At 45.4% G+C, this 23,094-nt stretch overlaps 1 protein-coding gene across 1 annotated transcript in view; it reads left to right on the top strand.

The window, feature by feature from the left end:
• The window catches only part of CCDC80 (coiled-coil domain containing 80), a 109,176-nt gene that overhangs the window by 17,996 nt on the left and 68,086 nt on the right, over nucleotides 1-23,094 (top strand). The window contains exon 3 of the mRNA XM_066599993.1: nucleotides 3,299-3,455. Coding sequence (XP_066456090.1) covers nucleotides 3,299-3,455 — 157 coding nt within the window. The remainder of the gene's footprint in view (nucleotides 1-3,298; nucleotides 3,456-23,094) is intronic.

Genomic DNA, 23,094 nt, shown 5'->3' on the forward strand with positions numbered 1-23,094 from the left:
GTTATATATATATATATATATATATATATATATATATATATATATATATATATATATATATATATATATATATATATATATATATATATATATATATATATATATATATATATATATATATATATTTGCTCTCACAGCAACAGAGAATTTTCAGGATGTGCTTGATAAAGTAGTGCTCCGAAACGCGTTGCAAACTACATCCTTTGGAGCCCTCTCCTTTCTTTGGACTCTTCTTTTTTCCAAGAATGGCTCTTTGGGGGGTCTCCAGGTGAGAGACCTCCCATAGCAGTAAGTACACTCTCCTACAGCTGTCTGCACTTGACTCTATGAGCACCAGATCATGACATTTCTCTAAAGATCTATGATCCAGCAATACATAGCCAGTGTTACTTTGTCTTACTTGCAATTTATGGTAACATTTATAGGAGTATCATCTGATATAGCTATACAACAAAACCTGTGTTGTACACAATCCTATTAAAGGGAAGCTGTCACCAGGAGCAGACTGATATATAATTTTATGGGGAAAGATTCAGTAGAACTTGTATTTTATACATGTATATCTCTGCTCACTCTGTGCTGAACAGTCTAATGGCTGGTCCTATCAGTGAGTGACAGTTGCCCCTGTATATACAGATACCTTAAAAAACATACACAGGTTGGGCTCAATCATCAATTGATGAAAGGACAAAGACAAGACGACAAATAAAACACATGTGCTCATACGGAACAAAGTGCAACCATACATGGGAGGTTTCAAATCACAGCTGAGTTCGTGCAGATATGATGTGACTGCATGGGTCTCAGATAGCGAACAGCTTCCCAGACGGTCAATATTCGTTTGAATTGTTTCACATATATAGCTGAGATTATCAGGGTGTGGTTATGTGGGATGAAGTCTTACCACCCTGTCTGATCCCAGTCTATTGTTTGAATTTTAGTGAGCACTTCTATTTTTGTTTAATCGGTTCAACGTTATAAAATGGTCAATTAATCAACGACTAGATCAAAATTCAAAGTGTAGGGTTCGATGCATTTCTGTCGGACCTTCGACTTATCAAGAACCGTGTGGTCAATGATCTATAGGATATTAATATGTCTGTCTGTATGTCAGTCTGGCAGACATATATAAAATGATATCAAAGGAAATTTATCTAGAAAGTTGATATTTATGTGAACCAAAGCACTTCCTAGTATCCCCTGGTCTTCCAAAAAAGAAGATCAAAAATCTCAGGGTTAATATATAATACTAGGTGGTGGTTGAATTTCCCTCGCTTGATACTTATCAAACCAATTGTCTGACTTCCCTCCTGAATGATCAGAGATCGGTCAAACAAATAGCTAGGCTTTCTACCTTCAGGCAAAATACGCTTGGTTGCTCTAATTGCCTGAATATTGAAGCCTAGAGCCTACAAACTTCAGCATAGGGAGGGGATAATACCCCTTAGTCTAAGTCTCAATCTATATAGTTGATCTTGCCTAGTCCCCTGTTTTGGGGTAATAAAGGCTAAGTAGAGAGTCTTTCCTATTAAGCTAAAGGTAAGAAAGAGAGAGAGGGAGAGTGGTGTAGCCTCCTGCCCTGATGGTGGGGACTAAGCGTATTTTGCCTGAAGGTAGAAAGCCTAGCTATTTGTTTGACCGATCTCTGATCATTCAGGAGGGAAGTCAGACAATTGGTTTGATAAGTATCAAGTGAGGGAAATTCAACCACCACCTAGTATTATACATTAACCCTGAGATTTTTGATCTTCTTTTTTGGGAGACCAGGGGATACTAGGAAGTGCTTTGGTTCACATAAATATCAACTTTCTAGATAAATTTCCTTTGATATCATTTTATATATGTCTGCCAGACTGACATACAGACAGACATATTAATATCCTATAGATCATTGACCACACGGTTCTTGATAAGTCGAAGGTCCGACAGAAATGCATCGAACCCTACACTTTGAATTTTGATCTAGTCGTTGATTAATTGACCATTTTATAACGAACCGATTAAACAAAAATAGAAGTGCTCACTAAAATTCAAACAATAGACTGGGATCAGACAGGGTGGTAAGACTTCATCCCACATAACCACACCCTGATAATCTCAGCTATATATGTGAAACAATTCAAACGAATATTGACCGTCTGGGAAGCTGTTCGCTATCTGAGACCCATGCAGTCACATCATATCTGCACGAACTCAGCTGTGATTTGAAACCTCCCATGTATGGTTGCACTTTGTTCCGTATGAGCACATGTGTTTTATTTGTTGTCTTGTCTTTGTCCTTTCATCAATTGATAATTGAGCCCAACGCGTGTATGTTTTTTAAGGTATCAAAATAAAATATTATAAGTTTTAAAGGGATCTTCTGTGATTTGGGCTTTTACAAAAACTAGTTCCCTCTGCCTCTGTGATTCCCTGTATATACAGTCATACACAGGTAGCTGCCAATCACTGATAGCTCCGCCCACTGGACCTTTAAGCTCAGAATGAGCAGAGATGTAAATGAATAAATTACACGTTATACTGAAACTTTCTCCAGAAAACTATATATAAATTTGCTCAGCTCCTCCTGAAGTTTGTACATTATGAACATGGTGACAGGTCCCCTTGAATTTCATTCTATTATTGGATTAACCAGTATCTGATCAGGCTGTGAAACACTTCTAGGCATATAGTGTATGTATATTTTGACAAACTTTTATGGCACCATATATACCGTTACATCATCATCCATGGGATCTTTCATGTGTACCTCTACTGAAAACTGGTAAACTAGTGGATTCTCCAAGCCCACATCATCAAACGTGTGAGCATATAGGGATTGTTTAAAGAGTATCTATCCGCTGTATGTACAGTCTGTTTCAGTAAATAACTGAATTTCATATAATATGAATACTTGTGGAGCATCTTTTATAACTCCTCCTGTGCCATTGCCTTGTTGTTCTTCCTGTACATTTATAAATAAATTCAGAATTGGATGTTTCGGGTATTACAGTTGGGGGGGTGCCTTATACTGGCACTGTCCAAGCAGTGCTGCGGTATCAGACTGTGTAAGGACACACCCCTTTGACAAGGAGAATGGTAATGCCAAATTGTCCATTTATACATGAATTTCTAGGAGGATATACAAAGGATCAGCACAACACAGAGTTCTAGGAAAATATGCTCCAGAATTGTTCATGAGGAAGGCAAGTATTTACTAATACAAACATTTCAGAACTTAAAGGGGTATTCTATACTTCAGTATAGCAAAAGGAACACGTCTTATTGTGCACTTGAACATCTGATGTCTTTCATTTAGCTTATCACAACTCCAAACGAGGACAACAACATGTATTCCCAGCAACGCGATGAGTATCTGGAGACAGTTTGTGAGATGGCTGTAAGAAAGATCTCAATTATCACAATTGTTGGAACATTGACCAACAGCACAATGAAAATTGATCACTTCCAATTAGGTAAGTCATTCTTCAAGCAATAACTAACCAATACTTTTCAGTGTAAAGACACAATTTAAGATGGTTCAAAACCATTAAAAGTTCCTATAGTAGGGGTGCACAACTGTTTCTAGTCTGAAGGCTGCACTGACATACTGAACCATTTCCAGGGGCCGCAAGGGTATTCCCATCTGAGACATTTATGTTATATCCTAGGTATTTGCCATAATAAATTGAAATAAGTACCACTTCCAGGACTTCCACCTATTGGGAGAATGGGGTTCACCTTCCCCCCAATCAGCACTCCAAGAAGGAGGAGACAATGCATGAGCTACCTCTCTCTATTGCAGATGACGGATGTCGAGGTAACGGCCTGGCATTTCATAAGTTCTATAAACTACAATGGAGAGAGCTGCCTGTATATACTATAGCTCTAACTCATATACTCATTTCTGGGGAGCCAGACGGGTCCAGAGACTTTATTCCCCTAATACATTGAGGACCCAGACATTGCTACACAGTGCACCCTTAGTACTTGTCCTAATATATAGGGGTCCAGAGATAACTACATAGTGAACCCTTAGTACTTGTCCTAATTTATAGGGGACCCAGACAAGGTTACACAGTGCACCCTTACTACTAGTCCTAATCTATAGGGGACCCAGACATGACTACACAGTGCATCCTTAGTACTTGTCCTAATTTATAGGGGACCCAGACATAACTACACAGTGCACCCCTAGTACTTGTCCTAATATATAAGGGATCCAGACAAGGCTACACAGTGCACCCTTACTACTAGTCCTAATCTATAGGGGACCCAGACATGACTACACAGTGCACCCTTAGTACTTGTCCTAATTTATAGGGGACCCAGACATAGCTACACAGTGCACCCCTAGTACTTGTCCTAATATATAAGGCATCCAGACAAGGCTACACAGTGCACCCTTACTACTAGTCCTAATCTATAGGGGACCCAGACATGAAAACACAGTGCATCCTTAGTACTTGTCCTAATTTATAGGGGACCCAGACATGGCTACACAGTACACCCTTAGTACTTGTCCTAATCTATAGGGGACCCAGACATGACTACACTGTGCATCCTTAGTACTTGTCCTAATTTGTAGGGGACCCAGACATGGCTATACAGTGCATCCTTAGTACTTGTCCTAATTTATAGGGGACCCAGACATGGCTACACAGTGCACCCATAGTACTTGTCTGAATATATAGGGGACCTGGACATAGCTGCACAGTGCACCCTTAGTACTTGTCCTAATATATAGGGGACCCAGACATGGCTAAACAGTGCACTCTTAGTACTTGTTCTAATATATATGGGACCCAGACATGGCTATGCAGTGCACCCTTAGTACTTGTCCTAATATATAGGGGACCCAGACATGACTACATAGTGCACCCTTAGTACTTGTCCTAATGTATTGAGGACCCAGACACGGCTATACAGGACACCCTTAGTACTTGTCCTAATATATAGGGGACCTAGACATGGCTACATAGTGCACCCTTAGTACTTGTCCTAATACATAGGGGACCCAGACATGGCTACACAGTGCACTCTTAGTTCTTGTCCTAATATATAGGGGACCCAGACATGACTACATAGTGCACCCTTAGTACTTGTCCTAATATATTGAGGACCCAAACACGGCTCCACAGTGCACCCTTAGTTCTTGTCCTAATATATAGGGGACCCAGACATGACTACATAGTGCACCCATAGTACTTGTCCTAATATATTGAGGACCCAGACATGGCTACACAATGCACCCTTAGTTTTTGTCCTAATATAGAGGGGACTCACACATGGCTACATAGTGCACCTGTAGTATTTGTCCTAATATATATGGGACCCAGACATGGCTATACAGTGCACCTTTAGTACGTCTTTGTTCCATTTGCTCTGCGATGTGCCTCTTCACCCTGACATGAAAACTTCATGTGAGCAGCCATGCATACATACCGTGTTTGTATGATTAGGGCCACATAGAATGGCATTGTGAACCGCATGTTGTACACACCTTTTATTGTGCAACCACACAATGACTAATAGTGTAAAAAACCCTCATTTTAAAGTTCCTTAGATGTTGCATTTACTTCTTGCAGGGTCAAACCAGTCATAGTTTTGTAGAGTTTAACCCAAGCAAACTTTTGTGAAATTTTAGAGCTGCATGGGGGAAAAAACAAGAAATCCATTACTGAGGTCTGCAGTATGGTGGCCATTTCCAAATAAGTAACTATTTGTTCGTCTTAGTCAGCATTGTGATGCTTGCAATCTTTTTATGTAGTGTTTATGATAATGTAGCATGAGCAATGCTAATAACTGCAAAACTTTGTAACATAGCAAAGTTTCTGAAGAGTAGTAACCTCAGGACTTGTTCATACAAGTGTATTTGCACTGTTTGATTTTAATGGGTTCGCTCACATGAGTATATTTTTTCACGCAGTGTGTAATCACGTGAAAAAATAAGCGTCATGTCCTATCTTTGTGCATATTATGTACCATAGAACCCCAATGAAATCAATGGTTGTGCGTAAATACACGGGAAATATGTAGGAAAGCGTCTACCACCCCAAGGCTTCTCTTTTAAAAGTCAGTGAATGTGCTCATTAGCAAGCTGTACATGTATTTGTGCAATAGTGTTTTCTGACAACTGGCCCATCAGTACTGTCGAAAGGGGGCATATAGCGGACACAATTAATTACAGTATTTCAGAGCTGCTATCTCTTTTAGGGTCCTTTTACATGAAAGAATAAATTGGAATGAGCATGCAACGAGCAGTGAAGTAGCGATCTGATATCGTTCACTTGGCATGCATTTACACTGAACAATAATTGGATAGTTTTGCTCGTTTATTGGGTCATAGCCGCCTCTCGTCACCCTTCTGCCGCTGTGTTCTGGTCAGCAAATTGTTACAACGCCCGTTTATACAAAAGGATTTGCTGCTGATGAACAATGATTTTTGGGTGCACTTAAAAGATGCAATTAGTGATAATCTAAAGATTTATTGCTTATTTTATGCTTGCTGCGCGCGTTTATACCTAACAATCATCATGCAAATCACTAAATCTAACGACAATTCGCATGATAATTGTACCATATAAAAGTGCCCTAAACTAAGTGATCCTGTAAAGAAAGAGTACAGTTTTTCATAGCAAAGCAGTTTTTAATGCTGTCACATCCAGATGAATAGTACCGCCAAAGAAGCCAATTGCATAGCAGTTTTATTGGTACTCCTTTGTTGTACTGCTGGTAGAAATGGGACTTGAAGGTAAGATTCTCCTCCGGTGAACTTTTTATATCCAAAAAATCTGCATATAAACCAATTGATTGTTATTTAGCTGTTATGGTGTGCCATCGGTAACAGGTAGTGGAACCAGGGTGGCGTTATTGCGTCAGGCTGGTCCGTGTGGCTATGACTTCAGCTCTGCTGTTTGCTACTTACCTGCCACTGCAAAAGGTCCCCGTTACATGGTCTGTTGGAAATACCTCACTGGGGCCTTCCTTTCCATTCTGTTGTAACATCTCCTATGATGTATGGACCAATTGGTCGATAAGAGGGTGTGTCCCTAGTTGGCCAATCAGCCATGGTGTGAGTATATTTAACTGGTCACACCCATTCCTGGGTGTGGGTCATTCTGTTGTCTATCTGTTTGTGTGAGCATGTGTGCCATGCAGCTCTCTGTCTGGACTAGAGATGAGCGAACACCAAAATGTTCGGGTGTTCGTTATTCGGAACGAACTTCCCGCGATGCTCGAGGGTTCGTTTTGAACAACGAACCCCATTGAAGTCAATGGGCGACCAGAACATTTTTGTATTTCGCCGATGCTCGCTAAGGTTTTCATGTGTGAAAATCTGGGCAATTCAAGAAAGTGATGGGAATGACACAGAAACGGATAGGGCAGGCGAGGGGCTACATGTTGGGCTGCATCTCAAGTTCACAGGTCCCACTATTAAGCCACAATACCGGCAAGAGTGGGCCCCCCACCCTCCCAACAACTTTTACTTCTGAAAAGCCCTCATTAGCATGGCATACCTTTGCTAAGCACCACACTAGCTACAACAAAGCACAATCACTGCCTGGATGACACTCCGCTGCCACTTCTCCTGGGTTACATGCTGACCAACCGCCCCCCCTCCCCCCCACAGCGCACACCAAAGTGTCCCTGCGCAGCCTTCAGCTGCCCTCATGCCACGCCACACTCATGTCTATTTAGAAGTGCGTCTGCCATGAGGAGGAACCGCAGGCACACACTGCAGAGGGTTGGCATGGCTAGGCAGCGGCCCTCTTTAAAAGGGGCGGGGCGATAGCCCACAATGCTGTACAGAAGCAATGAGAAATAGAATCCTGTGCCACCGCCATCAGGAGCTGCACACGTGGGCATAGCAATGGGGAACCTATGTGCCACACACTATTCATTCTGTCAAGGTGTCTGCATGCCCCAGTCAGACTGGTAATATGTACCTTAACAGTAACCGCGTTGGTGGTAATGTGGTGGTGACTGAGGACCTAGTAGCACGGTTGTATTTTGTTGGTTTTCGGAATGCGGCCAGGATTAAGTGGGCCGTGGCGGGGGGATGGTGTGGGGGCTCTCGTTGTGTCGGTAAAGGTGAAATTCTTGGACTGCCACCAGACGAACCAATGCAAAGGCATTTGCCAAGAATGTTTTCCCTGTTGGAGGAGGAGGGGGATGTTTTTGAGGCACTACGTGTCCTCTCCACGTGTCCGTGGTTATATGCACCTTTACAGTAACCGCGTTGGTGGTAATGTGGTGGTGACTGCGGACCTAGTAGCACGGTTGTATTTTGTTGGTTTTCGGAATGCGGCCAGGATTAAGTGGGCCGTGGCGGGGGGATGGTGTGGGGGCTCTCATTGTGTCGGTAAAGGTGAAATTCTTGGACTGCCACCAGACGAACCAATGCAAAGACATTTGCCAAGAATGTTTTCCCTGTTGGAGGAGGAGGGGGATGTTTTTGAGGCACTACGTGTCCTCTCCACGTGTCCGTGGTTATATGCACCTTTACAGTAACCGCGTTGGTGGTAATGTGGTGGTGACTGCGGACCTAGTAGCACGGTTGTATTTTGTTGGTTTTCGGAATGCGGCCAGGATTAAGTGGGCCGTGGCGGGGGGATGGTGTGGGGGCTCTCGTTGTGTCGGTAAAGGTGAAATTCTTGGACTGCCACCAGACGAACCAATGCAAAGACATTTGCCAAGAATGTTTTCCCTGTTGGAGGAGGAGGGGGATGTTTTTGAGGCACTACGTGTCCTCTCCACGTGTCCGTGGTTATATGCACCTTTACAGTAACCGCGTTGGTGGTAATGTGGTGGTGACTGCGGACCTAGTAGCACGGTTGTATTTTGTTGGTTTTCGGAATGCGGCCAGGATTAAGTGAGCCGTGGCGGGGGGATGGTGTGGGGGCTCTCGTTGTGTCGGTAAAGGTGAAATTCTTGGACTGCCACCAGACGAACCAATGCAAAGACATTTGCCAAGAATGTTTTCCCTGTTGGAGGAGGAGGGGGATGTTTTTGAGGCACTACGTGTCCTCTCCACGTGTCCGTGGTTATATGCACCTTTACAGTAACCGCGTTGGTGGTAATGTGGTGGTGACTGCGGACCTAGTAGCACGGTTGTATTTTGTTGGTTTTCGGAATGCGGCCAGGATTAAGTGAGCCGTGGCGGGGGGATGGTGTGGGGGCTCTCGTTGTGTCGGTAAAGGTGAAATTCTTGGACTGCCACCAGACGAACCAATGCAAAGACATTTGCCAAGAATGTTTTCCCTGTTGGAGGAGGAGGGGGATGTTTTTGAGGCACTACGTGTCCTCTCCACGTGTCCGTGGTTATATGCACCTTTACAGTAACCGCGTTGGTGGTAATGTGGTGGTGACTGCGGACCTAGTAGCACGGTTGTATTTTGTTGGTTTTCGGAATGCGGCCAGGATTAAGTGGGCCGTGGCGGGGGGATGGTGTGGGGGCTCTCGTTGTGTGGGTAAAGGTGAAATTCTTGGACTGCCACCAGACGAACCAATGCAAAGACATTTGCCAAGAATGTTTTCCCTGTTGGAGGAGGAGGGGGATGTTTTTGAGGCACTACGTGTCCTCTCCACGTGTCCGTGGTTATATGCACCTTTACAGTAACCGCGTTGGTGGGAAATGGCCTCGCCGCCATCATGTCTTTGGGAAGCCTCTGTTTCCACACCCCAGAGACATACCATTAGCAGCGGTATAGGCAGAGGCCAGAATTCGTAACATTTCAGCCGTAGCATTAGGACAGGCCCCACTAACATATCACTAGCAGCAGTATAGCGGGAGCGCAGTCTTCGTTCCATGTCAGCAATAGTAGCACTCAAGACAGGCCCCAGTAACAATTCCGAAGCAGCAGTATAGCGGGAGCGCAGTCTTCGTTCCATGTCAGCAATAGTAGCACTCAAGACAGGCCCCAGTAACAATTCCGAAGCAGCAGTATAGCGGGAGCGCAGTCTTCGTTCCATGTCAGCAATAGTAGCACTCAAGACAGGCCCCAGTAACAATTCCGAAGCAGCAGTATAGCGGGAGCGCAGTCTTAGTTCCATTTCAGTAGCCTTAGTATAGCCAAGGCCCAAGTTACATTTATGTAGCTAAAGTGTAGGCCAACCCCACACACCTTTCTGTACCATGAGTGCAGGCGAAGAACATACAAATTGCTATGATTACACTGTAGGTGAGGGCCCCAAAAATTTGGTGTACCAACAGTACTAATGTACCTCAGTAAAAATTGGCCATGCCCAACCAAGATGGCAGGTGAATCGCTTTGGTTAATGTGGCTTAAGTGGTAACTAGGCCTGGAGGCAGCCCAGTGTAACGAAAAATTGGTTCAAGTTAAAGTTCCAACGCTTTTAAGCGCATTGAAACTTATAAAAATTGTTCAGAAAAATTATTTGAGTGAGCCTTGTGGCCCTAAGAAAAATTGCCCGTTCAGCGTGATTACGTGAGGTTTCAGGAGGAGGAGCAGGAGGAGGAGGAGGAATATTAGACACAGATTGATGAAGCAGAAATGTCCCCGTTTTGGATGGTGAGAGAGAACGTAGCTTCCATCCGCGGGTGCAGCCTACGTATTGCTTACGTATTGCTGCTGTCCGCTGGTGGAGAACAGAAGTCTGGGGAAATCCAGCCTTTGTTCATCTTGATGAGTGTTAGCCTGTCGGCACTGTCGGTTGACAAGCGGCTACGCTTATCTGTGATGATTCCCCCAGCCGCACTAAACACCCTCTCCGACAAGACGCTAGCCGCAGGACAAGCAAGCACCTCCAGGGCATACAGCGCTAGTTCAGGCCACGTGTCCAGCTTCGACACCCAGTAGTTGTAGGGGGCAGAGGCGTCACCAAGGATGGTCGTGCGATCCGCTACGTACTCCCTCACCATCCTTTTACAGTGCTCCCGCCGACTCAGCCGTGACTGGGGAGCGGTGACACAGTCTTGGTGGGGAGCCATAAAGCTGGCCAGGCCCTTAAAGACTGTTGCACTGCCTGGGATGTACATGCTGCTCGATCTACGCACATCCCCTGCTACCTTGCCCTCGGTACTGCGCCTTCTGCCACTAGCGCTGTCGGCTGGGAATTTTACCATCAGCTTGTCCGCAAGGGTCCTGTGGTATAGCAACACTCTCGAACCCCTTTCCTCTTCGGGAATCAGAGTGGGCAGGTTCTCCTTATACCGTGGATCGAGCAGTGTGTACACCCAGTAATCCGTCGTGGCCAGAATGCGTGCAACGCGAGGGTCACGAGAAAGGCATCCTAACATGAAGTCAGCCATGTGTGCCAGGGTACCTGTACGCAACACATGGCTGTCTTCACTAGGAAGATCACTTTCAGGATCCTCCTCCTCCTCCTCCTCCTCAGGCCATACACGCTGAAAGGATGACAGGCAATCAGCCGGTGTACCGTCAGCAGAGGCCCAAGCTGTCTCTTCCCCCTCCTCCTCATCCTCCTCATGCTCCTCCTCCTCCTCCTGTACGCGCTGAGAAATAGACAGGAGGGTGCCCTGACTATCCAGCGGCATACTGTCTTCCCCCGCCCCCGTTTCCGAGCGCAAAGCAGCTGCCTTTATGGTTTGCAGGGAATTTCTCAAGATGCATAGCAGAGGAATGGTGACGCTAATGATTGTAGCATCGCCGCTCACCACCTGGGTAGACTCCTCAAAGTTACCAAGGACGTGGCAGATGTCTGCCAACCAGGCCCACTCTTCTGAAAGGAATTGAGGAGGCTGACTCCCACTGCGCCGCCCATGTTGGAGTTGGTATTCGACTATAGCTCTACGTTGTTCATAGAGCCTGGCCAACATGTGGAGCGTAGAGTTCCACCGTGTGGGCACGTCGCACAGCAGTCGGTGCACTGGCAGCTTAAAGTGATGTTGCAGGGTGCGCAGGGTGGCAGCGTCCGTGTGGGACTTGCGAAAATGTGCGCAGAGCCGGCGCGCCTTTACGAGCAGGTCTGACAAGCGTGGGTAGCTTTTCAGAAAGCGCTGAACCACCAAATTAAAGACGTGGGCCAGGCATGGCACGTGCGTGAGGCTGCCGAGCTGCAGAGCCGCCACCAGGTTACGGCCGTTGTCACACACGACCATGCCCGGTTGGAGGCTCAGCGGCGCAAGCCAGCGGTCGGTCTGCTGTGTCAGACCCTGCAGCAGTTCGTGGGCTGTGTGCCTCTTATCGCCTAAGCTGAGTAGTTTCAGCACGGCCTGCTGACGCTTGCCCACCGCTGTGCTGCCACACCGCGCGACACCGACTGCTGGCGACATGCTGCTGCTAACACATCTTGATTGCGAGACAGAGGAGGAGGAGGAGGAGGAGGAGGAGGGTGCTTTAGTGGAGGAAGCATACACCTCCGCAGATACCACCACAGAGCTGGGGCCCGCAATTCTGGGGGTGGGTAGAACGTGAGCGGTCCCGGGCTCTGACTCTGTCCCAGCCTCCACTAAATTCACCCAATGTGCCGTCAGGGAGATGTAGTGGCCCTGCCCGCCTGTGCTTGTCCACGTGTCCGTAGTTAAGTGGACCGTGGCAGTAACCGCATTGGTGAGGGCGCGTACAATGTTGCGGGAGACGTGGTCGTGCAGGGCTGGGACGGCACATCGGGAAAAGTAGTGGCGACTGGGAACTGAGTAGCGCGGGGCCGCCGCCTCCATGATACTTTTGAAGGACTCCGTTTCCACAACCCTATACGGCAGCATCTCAAGGCTGATGAATTTTGCTATGCGGACGGTTAACGTTTGAGCGTGCGGGTGCGTGGCGGCGTACTTGCGCTTGCGCTCCAACAGTTGCGCAAGCGACGGCTGGACGGTGCGCTGAGCTACACTGCTGGATGGGGCCGAAGACAGCGGAGGTGAGGGTGTGGGTGCAGGCCAGGAGACGGTAGTGCCTGTGTCCTGAGAGGGGGGTTGCATCTCAGTGGCAGGTTGGGGCACAGGGGGAGAGGCAGGGGTGCAAACCGGAGGCGCTGAACGGCCTTCGTCCCACCTTGCGGGGTGCTTGGCCATCATATGTCTGCGCATGGTGGTGGTGGTGAGGCTGTTGGTGTTGGCTCCCCGGCTGAGCTTTGCGCGACAAAGGTTGCACACCACTGTTCGTCGGTCGTCAGGCGTCTCTGTGAAAAACTGCCAGACCTTAGAGCACCTCGGCCTCTGCAGGGTGGCATGGCGCGAGGGGGCCCTTTGGGAAACAGTTGGTGGATTATTCGGTCTGGCCCTGCCTCTACCCCTGGCCACCGCACTGCCTCTTGCAACCTGCCCTGCTGATGCCCTTGACTCCCCCTCTGAAGACCTGTCCTCCTGAGTAAGCGTTGCACACCAGGTGGGGTCAGTCACCTCATCGTCCTGCTGCTCTTCCTCCGAATCCTCTGTGCGCTGCTCCCTCGGACTTACTGCCCTTACTACTACCTCACTGCAAGACAACTGTGTCTGATCGTCATCGTCCTCCTCACCCACAGAAAGTTGTTGAGACAGTTGGCGGAAGTCCCCAGCCTCTTCCCCCGGACCCCGGGAACTTTCGAATGGTTGGGCATCAGTGACGATAAACTCCTCTGGTGGGAGAGGAACCGCTGCTGCCCAATCTAAGCAGGGGCCCGAGAACAGTTCCTGGGAGTGCTCCCGCTCCTGAGCAGGTGTTATTGTAGTGGAGTGAGGAGGCTGGGAGGAAGGAGGAGCAGCAGACAGAGGATTCGGATTGGCAGCAGTGGACGGCGCAGAACTGCGGGTAGACGATAGGTTGCTCGAAGCACTTTCTGCCATCCAGGACAGGACCTGCTCACACTGCTCATTTTCTAATAACCGTCTCCCGCGTGGACCCATTAATTGGGCGATGAATGTGGGGACGCCAGAAACGTGCCTCTCTCCTAATCGCGCAGCAGTCGGCTGCGACACACCTGGATCAGGAGCTTGGCCTGTGCCCACACCCTGACTTGGCCCTCCGCGTCCTCGGCCGCGTCCACGTCCTCTAGGCCTACCCCTACTCCTCAGCATGCTGTATTACCAGTGATTTGATTTCACAGGCAGGAAATAAATTGGCGCAAGACTGCAGGCCAAATATAATTTTTTCCCTTTTTTGAAAACGAAAGGCCCCACTGCCTCTAGTGAATGAATAATCTAAGTTTAATAACTGTGCTGTTTTCCTGCTAATGTGTCACAGAACGTGAGGGTAGCAGAGTTATTAACTGTGGCAGAGCAGGTATTTTTTTTCCCAATTAAGGAAAGCAAATGGCGAAGCCAGGAGTAAAACGTAGCTGGGTGCGTATGATTTTTAAAGGTGTCACACGCAGCCGACACATGTCCACCGCCCTTAGGACGGACAGAGGCCGGACAAATAGAATTATTTTCCGTTTTTTGGCACCAAAAGGCAGCACTGCGTATATTCTATGAACATGAGAAGTTTAATAACTGTGCTGTGTCCCTGCTAATGTGTCACAGAACGTGAGGGTAGCAGAGTTATTAACTGTGGCAGAGCAGGTATTTTTTTTCCCAATTAAGGAAAGCAAATGGCGAAGCCAGGAGTAAAACGTAGCTGGGTGCGTATGATTTTTAAAGGTGTCACACGCAGCCGACACGTGTCCACCGCCCTTAGGACGGACAGAGGCCGGACAAATAGAATTATTTTCCGTTTTTTGGCACCAAAAGGCAGCACTGCGTATATTCTATGAACATGAGAAGTTTAATAACTGTGCTGTGTCCCTGCTAATGTGTCACAGAACGTGAGGGTAGCAGAGTTATTAACTGTGGCAGAGCAGGTATTTTTTTTCCCAATTAAGGAAAGCAAATGGCGAAGCCAGGAGTAAAACGTAGCTGGGTGCGTATGATTTTTAAAGGTGTCACACGCAGCCGACACGTGTCCACCGCCCTTAGGACGGACAGAGGCCGGACAAATAGAATTATTTTCCGTTTTTTGGCACCAAAAGGCAGCACTGCGTATATTCTATGAACATGAGAAGTTTAATAACTGTGCTGTGTCCCTGCTAATGTGTCACAGAACGTGAGGGTAGCAGAGTTATTAACTGTGGCAGAGCAGGTATTTTTTTTTCCCAATTAAGGAAAGCAAATGGCGAAGCCAGGAGTAAAACGTAGCTGGGTGCGTATGATTTTTAAAGGTGTCACACGCAGCCGACACGTGTCCACCGCCCTTAGGACGGACAGAGGCCGGACAAATAGAATTATTTTCCGTTTTTTGGCACCAAAAGGCAGCACTGCGTATATTCTATGAACATGAGAAGTTTAATAACTGTGCTGTGTCCCTGCTAATGTGTCACAGAACGTGAGGGTAGCAGAGTTATTAACTGTGGCAGAGCAGGTATTTTTTTTCCCAATTAAGGAAAGCAAATGGCGAAGCCAGGAGTAAAACGTAGCTGGGTGCGTATGATTTTTAAAGGTGTCACACGCAGCCGACACGTGTCCACCGCCCTTAGGACGGACAGAGGCCGGACAAATAGAATTATTTTCCGTTTTTTGGCACCAAAAGGCAGCACTGCGTATATTCTATGAACATGAGAAGTTTAATAACTGTGCTGTGTCCCTGCTAATGTGTCACAGAACGTGAGGGTAGCAGAGTTATTAACTGTGGCAGAGCAGGTATTTTTTTTCCCAATTAAGGAAAGCAAATGGCGAAGCCAGGAGTAAAACGTAGCTGGGTGCGTATGATTTTTAAAGGTGTCACACGCAGCCGACACGTGTCCACCGCCCTTAGGACGGACAGAGGACGGACAAATAGAATTATTTTCACTTGTTTTACAAGCAAAAGGCAGCACTGCATATATTCAATGAATAATAACTGTGTTGTGGCCCTGCCTATACAATTCTTTCCCTGCAGTATCAATGGAGGGTGCAATGCTCTGCAGAAGCGATTTTGAGAAGCAAAAAAAAATGCAGCACAGCTAACAGCAGCCTGGACAGTACTGCACACGGTTAAATATGGCCCTAGAAAGGACCGTTGAGGTTCTTGAAGGCTACACTCACTCCTAACACTCTCCCTGCCTATGCAGCACTTCTGTCCCTAATGCCAGGTGCAACGGTCTGCAGAGGCGATTTTGAGAAAAAAAAAATTGCCACTGCTAACAGCAGCCAGCACACAGCTATCAGTGGCCCTAATAAGGACCTTTGGGGGGTCTTGAAGCCTACACTAACTACCAATTCTTTCCCTACAGCAGCTCCGGTACAAACAGCACTGTCCCTCATCTAAATCACACGGCATCTGAGGCGAACCGCGGGAGGGGCCGACTTTTATGTTCGGGTGACACCTGATCTTCCCAGCCACTCACAGCAGGGGGGTGGTATAGGGCTTGAACGTCACAGGGGGAAGTTGTAATGCCTTCCCTGTATTTCAATTGGCCAGAAAAGCGCGCTAACGTCTCAGGGAAGGAAGTGAAAATAACCAGAACACCGCATGGTGTTCGTCACGAATAACGAACATCCCGAACACCCTAATATTCGCACGAATATCAAGCTCGGAAGAACACGTTCGCTCATCTCTAGTCTGGACCCATTGTAGTGTGCGAGTCTAGCTCTATGTGGTGTCAGATAGGCGTAGTTTACTTGTTGGTGTTTGAGTCTAGACTCATGTTCTGTAGGTGTTTGCCTGGATCCAGATTGGAATTCGTGTTTTGTGTTGTTTGTTCCCCTCTGTCCATAGGTATATGGATGCCTGAATCCATGTCTTGTTTGGTGTGTGGGGTGAGCATGCAACATCTGTGTGTTGAGTACCTGAATCTTCCTCTGTCCAACGGTCCATAGGTGTGTAGATGCCTGAATCCCGTTTTGTCTGTAGGTGTGCAAACGTCTGAAACCATGTCTTGTTTGGTGTTTGGGGTGAGCAGGCAACATCTGTGTGTTGAGTACCTGAATCTTCCTCTGTCCATCGGTCCATAGGTGTGTAGATGCCTGAATCCCCTTTCGTCTGTAGGTGTGCAGACGTCTGAATCCATGTCTTGTTTGGTGTTTGGAGTGAGCAGGCAACATCTGTGTGTTGAGTACCTGAATCTTCCTCCGTCCATCGGTCCATAGGTGAGTAGACGCCTGAATCCCCTTTCATCTGTAGGTGTGGAGACGTCTGAATCCATGTCTTGTTTGGTGTGCGAGGTGAGCAGGCAACATCTGTGTGTTGAGTACTTATGGGGTTTATCTTACATTTGTCTAGTAGTGTCCTCTTTCCTACTTTCCATCTAGGGACAGCCTAAACCCTTTGGTACGAGATGCAGGGCTATACTTGTCCAGATGATCTTCCTGCTTGTAGGCAGGGTCCACTCCCCCATAAGTTGCTTAGGATAACTCTCTCTTTTATGTTTGTAGGTGTGGTCCTTGTTGGCCCATTATGTCTTGGTGTGAATCCCTTTCTTAGTTCGTTTATGCAAGCAAAATGGATAAACCCTGTTTGAACGTAATGATAGCAATTCACTAAATCCTACTATTGATATGTCGGACCAATTCACATAACAGGAAAGAATGGCAAAATCAAATTCCATTGGCTGCCAGGCTACAAGCACTATTATTTCCATGGAGTGAAGAATAGGGCAGATGTTCAGGAATTATCAAGGGGGGGACTTTTGCTTTAAAAGGACCAAACCAGCATTCATTTTGTATTGACCAGGGCAGCATTAAAATACATTTTATTAATGTAGTTATGTGTTTGGAACTTTTCAAGGATCTTGATGCAGACATCAACAAATACAGCCGGACTGTAATAAAATCTGAAGGATTATCCTCCTTATTCACAGCTATTTTTCCTGTCCAGCTAAACAGAGTTACATTACTTCCTGTCTGTTGCTGCACATAGTGCAGAATTAGTTGTAGACTGCAACAGTCTTTAGGCTCATTTCTTCTTATGAAAGGACCAGATTAGCGGCAGCCAGATGTGGTACCTACTAATCACTTTACTACAATGATTTTTATAGATGAATTGCTTTCAGTAGAACTTTTTTGGGATGGAAGCAGATATTCTGACTAAATCAATTAATATGTATAAAACGTAATAGCAAAATCAACTTTGTTTGATACTTTATGATATTCTGACCACAGTGTTGTATATAATGAGGACAGATTAGTATGTAATTGTTTAATATACTGTATAGATTTGCACAGTTACATGAAGTACACCTCTAGTTTCTTTAAGCAAATGTCAACTAGGTAGTAAAGGTTTATCCTTAGCTTTGGTATAGGGCCATGTCCCCATAATCATTTGACCAAAGGGGCCCAGAACTCAAAGTGGAAGTAACTGTAATCTCATAAATCCCCATCAATACAAATTTCAGATGTAAGAGTAACCTGTAATAGTGTTTTACACATTATTTTATTTAAGGGTTATTATGGTTCATAATGGACTCATAAAAGCAGCCAAAAACAGAAGTCAGCAATGCGTGAGGAGCAGGACTACCTGTGCAACCTGATTAGTCTACAAGTACCAGCTTTTGGTTACCAGTAGTGACAAGCACACTGGTAAGATGTAAAACTAAAGAAGAATCAGTGGGAAGGATAAGGAGAGAGTAATTGTATTTGGTCACCATTTCTTTTTGGGGGGTTGCCCTGCTATTATGAAAAACACGTATAAAAGGAGATATATGCTACTGTTAAGTTTGTACATTGTGTCTGTCATAATCGTATGATGATTTATTTAGGATGGAATTAAATATTTAGATTTTGTTGCAGTATTTTTGCATTTGTTTAACCAAACATAGGAGTAGATCCCAAAGAGAAGAAACAATGTTTTCCTCATTTTTTAGACTTTGCAGACAACTGGGTTGCATCTTCCAATATGCAAAATCTTCAATGATGCAGAATTTTCCAAGGATATTAGGTTTGACCTCTTTCTGATGAAGAGCTATATTATCATTCCACTATGTAGAGTACATAGGAATACTCCAGCACATGAAACCCTTGAAAAGTAAGGGTCTGTTCACACCAAATAATTTATAGTTTAAATAAGGGAATGATGTCAGAGTTCACTAGGGCAGCCTCTTTATACAGGCAGATACATGGTTGACTCATTCATACAAGAAATCATTCATTTTTCGATTGTTGGTTGCGTTTACACTGAACAATTATCTTCATTTTCGCTTGAACCATTTTTTTGAATGATAATCATTCCATGTAAAAGGGCCTTAAGGACAGCTTCACAGTTCACAATTGCGCACACCTCAGCACTGTGTAATTGTGCTATAAACCAGGGTTTTCAATGCATGTGTTGGCGTATTTTTCTGCAGTTTTTGGATGTTCATTTGCATGCGGCAGACAAACACACCCTGATTTAAAGGCTATTTAGTCTAATGAGTTCTAGATATGTTCTAGCGCAGCGGAATTGCACAGTGTTTCACGCATCTGCTTGCATATTGCGTTCCCGCCATTGACTTCAATGGGGACCCTTGGTGCACAAATGCGCTCAAAAGTAGATAATGCTGCGTTTTGTTTTGCACGAATGAAATGCGCTAAATAAATACACTTATGCGAACTAACCCATTGAAATCCATTAGTTCTATTCATTGCGTAAATTTTATATGCGCAAAAGCGCACGCAAATACTCCCATGTGAAGGAGCCCTAAGACTTTGGCTTCAGAGAGTTGATTTACTGACCTTTCAGTATTTGCTCCTTCATAAGCAACCAAGTAGATCTCCGCAGGGCGATTGTCCCAAACTTTCCATACTGTAAACACAGATGAAAATTTACATGTAAAAAACCCTTAAACTAATACACGCACTTCCACTTGAGAAAACATTTAGTTTAAGCTTCTGTGGGATTAGTTTTGGTACTTTTCATCTTGAAAGAGAGCCAGAATGTGCATATTCCAAGTTTGATGTGGTACACGCAATGTTCCCATATTTGATGTAATGACCCAGTGCATCACAGAAGAGAAAGCCTAGAAATCACCGGGTATGTGCACACAGCACGTATGAGATTAGCCAGGAAAGACAAAGTGACACCCCCAGGGAAAGCTTAAATAAACTGCTCCAAAATTAAAAGCCAATTTGGGCAAACGTGTAACCAAGCAGATGCTGTAAAGTGAGCAGCTGTGTCAACACAAATGGGTAATAATCCCATGTATAAATGACATAGAAGGGTATGCAAAGAAAGCATGACAATATAAAGTGCATGTGAGTAGACACTTTCATTAGAAACAGCTAACATGGAAAAACTTTCCTTCCAGCTTTGTACAGATGGGAGCAATTAACTAGTGGGACGGAATCCACAAGGTTCAGCAAAGCTACAAGTGGGAACGAGGCAAATACTATTGTGTATACACAGCCGCAATGCTGCACAGACGCTTTCTAAATGAACTCTTTAAAGCAACTCTTTAGAATGTGGTAACTAAAACTGTGGCGATAAATCAAAAAAGCAGTAGTACCTAGACATGAAAATCTCACTAAACTGTCTACTTACGAGTGGGTTAGTAGAGGGAATGCATACAAGACCTTCAACCACACTGACTTCTATCTTAAGCACAGAGGTCTTCTATAGAATGTGCTGGAGAAAAGAGGTAAAGTCATCCTCCGAAACGCGTCGCACACTTTCCTTAGTTACTTTTCCTATGTTTATTATTTTTATGACTAATTAATATTGTTAAGTTCATACATTACTTAATGAATAAACAATGAAAACCTTCCCTCCGGTGGATTGATTATTCCAAGCCCTTGGTAACACCATTGTGGTACATCACCAACCAGGATTAGGGATGTTTTCAACTGAGACCCCCCTGTAAAGTAAGTTAATTTTCCTTACTTCTATCTGCAAACATATTGTCATATTCATTGGAGAGCTGGGTATTGTTCACTCATTTGTATAGAATGTGGGAGAAGAGAAGAAAAGGAGGACCACAGCACTGCTGCAAAGGAGACCCAGCCGGGGTGTGAAAAAATTCCTTTATTAGGATGACGTGTTTCTTGTGATCTAAAGAAAGCGCCACTCCGGTGCAGAAACACATCATCCTGATAAGGACCTTCCTTTAACCCGGCTGATTCTCCTTTGCAGCAGCGCCAAGGTCCTCATTTTTCCCTTGGTCTGCTTGAGGTTGGTTTTGCCGTTTTCCCTGGAGGGGCTGCAGCTGTATATATTGTCTACATATGGGTAGTGCCATCAGCACAAGCCCTATAGTTGAATGCTCTCCCCTATATATATATATATATATATATATATATCATTTTGATATTGACGGGGGGGGGGGAATAAACAAAAATATATATATATATATATATATATATATAAAACAAAAGGTAAATAGCCATGTTGTATTGCATAATCAAACAGAAGGCAACGGAAAATTATCATAGCGACAAACAGTCAGCTGGTTGTACGCTAACGATGATGAGCAACAAAAAGAATGAACGATTAGAAAAAAGAAAAACACACAGACACAAACCTTTATTTATACATATTGGAGAATGTTGATCAGTCGTGACTAGAGATGAGCGAACGTGTTCTTCCGAGCTTGATATTCGTGCGAATATTAGGGTGTTCGGGATGTTCGTTATTCGTAACGAACACCATGCGGTGTTCTGGTTATTTTCACTTCCTTCCCTGAGACGTTAGCGCGCTTTTCTGGCCAATTGAAAGACAGGGAAGGCATTACAACTTCCCCCTGTGACGTTCAAGCCCTATACCACCCCCCTGCTGTGAGTGGCTGGGAAGATCAGGTGTCACCCGAACATAAAAGTCGGCCCCTCCCGCGGTTCGCCTCAGATGCCGTGTGATTTAGATGAGGGACAGTGCTGTTTGTACCGGAGCTGCTGTAGGGAAAGAATTGGTAGTTAGTGTAGGCTTCAAGACCCCCCAAAGGTCCTTATTAGGGCCACTGATAGCTGTGTGTTGGCTGCTGTTAGCAGTGGCAATTTTTTTTTCTCAAAATCGCCTCTGCAGACCGTTGCACCTGGCATTAGGGACAGAAGTGCTGCATAGGCAGGGAGAGTGTTAGGAGTGAGTGTAGCCTTCAAGAACCTCAACGGTCCTTTCTAGGGCCATATTTATCCGTGTGCAGTACTGTCCAGGCTGCTGTTAGCTGTGCTGCATTTTTTTTTGCTTCTCAAAATCGCCTCTGCAGACCATTGCACCCTCCATTGATACTGCAGGGAAAGAATTGTATAGGCAGGGCGACAACACAGTTGTTATTCATTGAATATACGCAGTGCTGCCTTTTGGTGCCAAAAAACTAAACAAATCTATTTGTCCAGCCTCTGTCCGTCCTAAGGGCTGTGGACACGTGTGAGCTGCGTGAACAACATTGCTAAATCAGACGCACCCAGCTACGCTTTACTGCTGGCTTCGCCATTTGCTTTCCTTAATTGGGAAAAAAATACCTGCTCTCCAAGAGTTATAATAACTCTGCTACCCTCACGTTCTGTGACACATAAGCAGGGACACAGCACAGTTATTAAACTTCTCATGTTCATTGAATATACGCAGTGCTGCTTTTGGTGGAAAAAAACTGAAAACAAATCTATTTGTCCAGCCTCTGTCCGTCCTAAGGGCGGTGGACACGTGTGAGCTGCGTGAACAACATTGCTAAATCAGGCGCACCCAGCTACGCTTTACTGCTGGCTTCGCCATTTGCTTTCCTTAATTGGGAAAAAAATACCTGCTCTCCAAGAGTTATAATAACTCTGCTACCCTCACGTTCTGTGACACATAAGCAGGGACACAGCACAGTTATTAAACTTCTCATGTTCATTGAATATACGCAGTGCTGCCTTATGGTGGAAAAAAACTGAAAACAAATCTATTTGTGCAGCCTCTGTCCGTCCTAAGGGCGGTGGACACGTGTGAGCTGCGTGAACAACATTGCTAAATCAGACGCACCCAGCTACGCTTTACTGCTGGCTTCGCCATTTGCTTTCCTTAATTGGGAAAAAAATACCTGCTCTCCAAGAGTTATAATAACTCTGCTACCCTCACGTTCTGTGACACATAAGCAGGGACACAGCACAGTTATTAAACTTCTCATGTTCATTGAATATACGCAGTGCTGCCTTTTGGTGGAAAAAAACTGAAAACAAATCTATTTGTCCAGCCTCTGTCCGTCCTTACGGGCGGTGGACACGTGTGAGCTGCGTGAACAACATTGCTAAATCAGACGCACCCAGCTACGCTTTACTGCTGGCTTCGCCATTTGCTTTCCTTAATTGGGAAAAAAATACCT

Source organism: Eleutherodactylus coqui, chromosome 4 (genome assembly GCF_035609145.1).
Source record: "Eleutherodactylus coqui strain aEleCoq1 chromosome 4, aEleCoq1.hap1, whole genome shotgun sequence".
In the NCBI taxonomy this organism is placed as follows: Eukaryota; Metazoa; Chordata; class Amphibia; order Anura; family Eleutherodactylidae; genus Eleutherodactylus; species Eleutherodactylus coqui.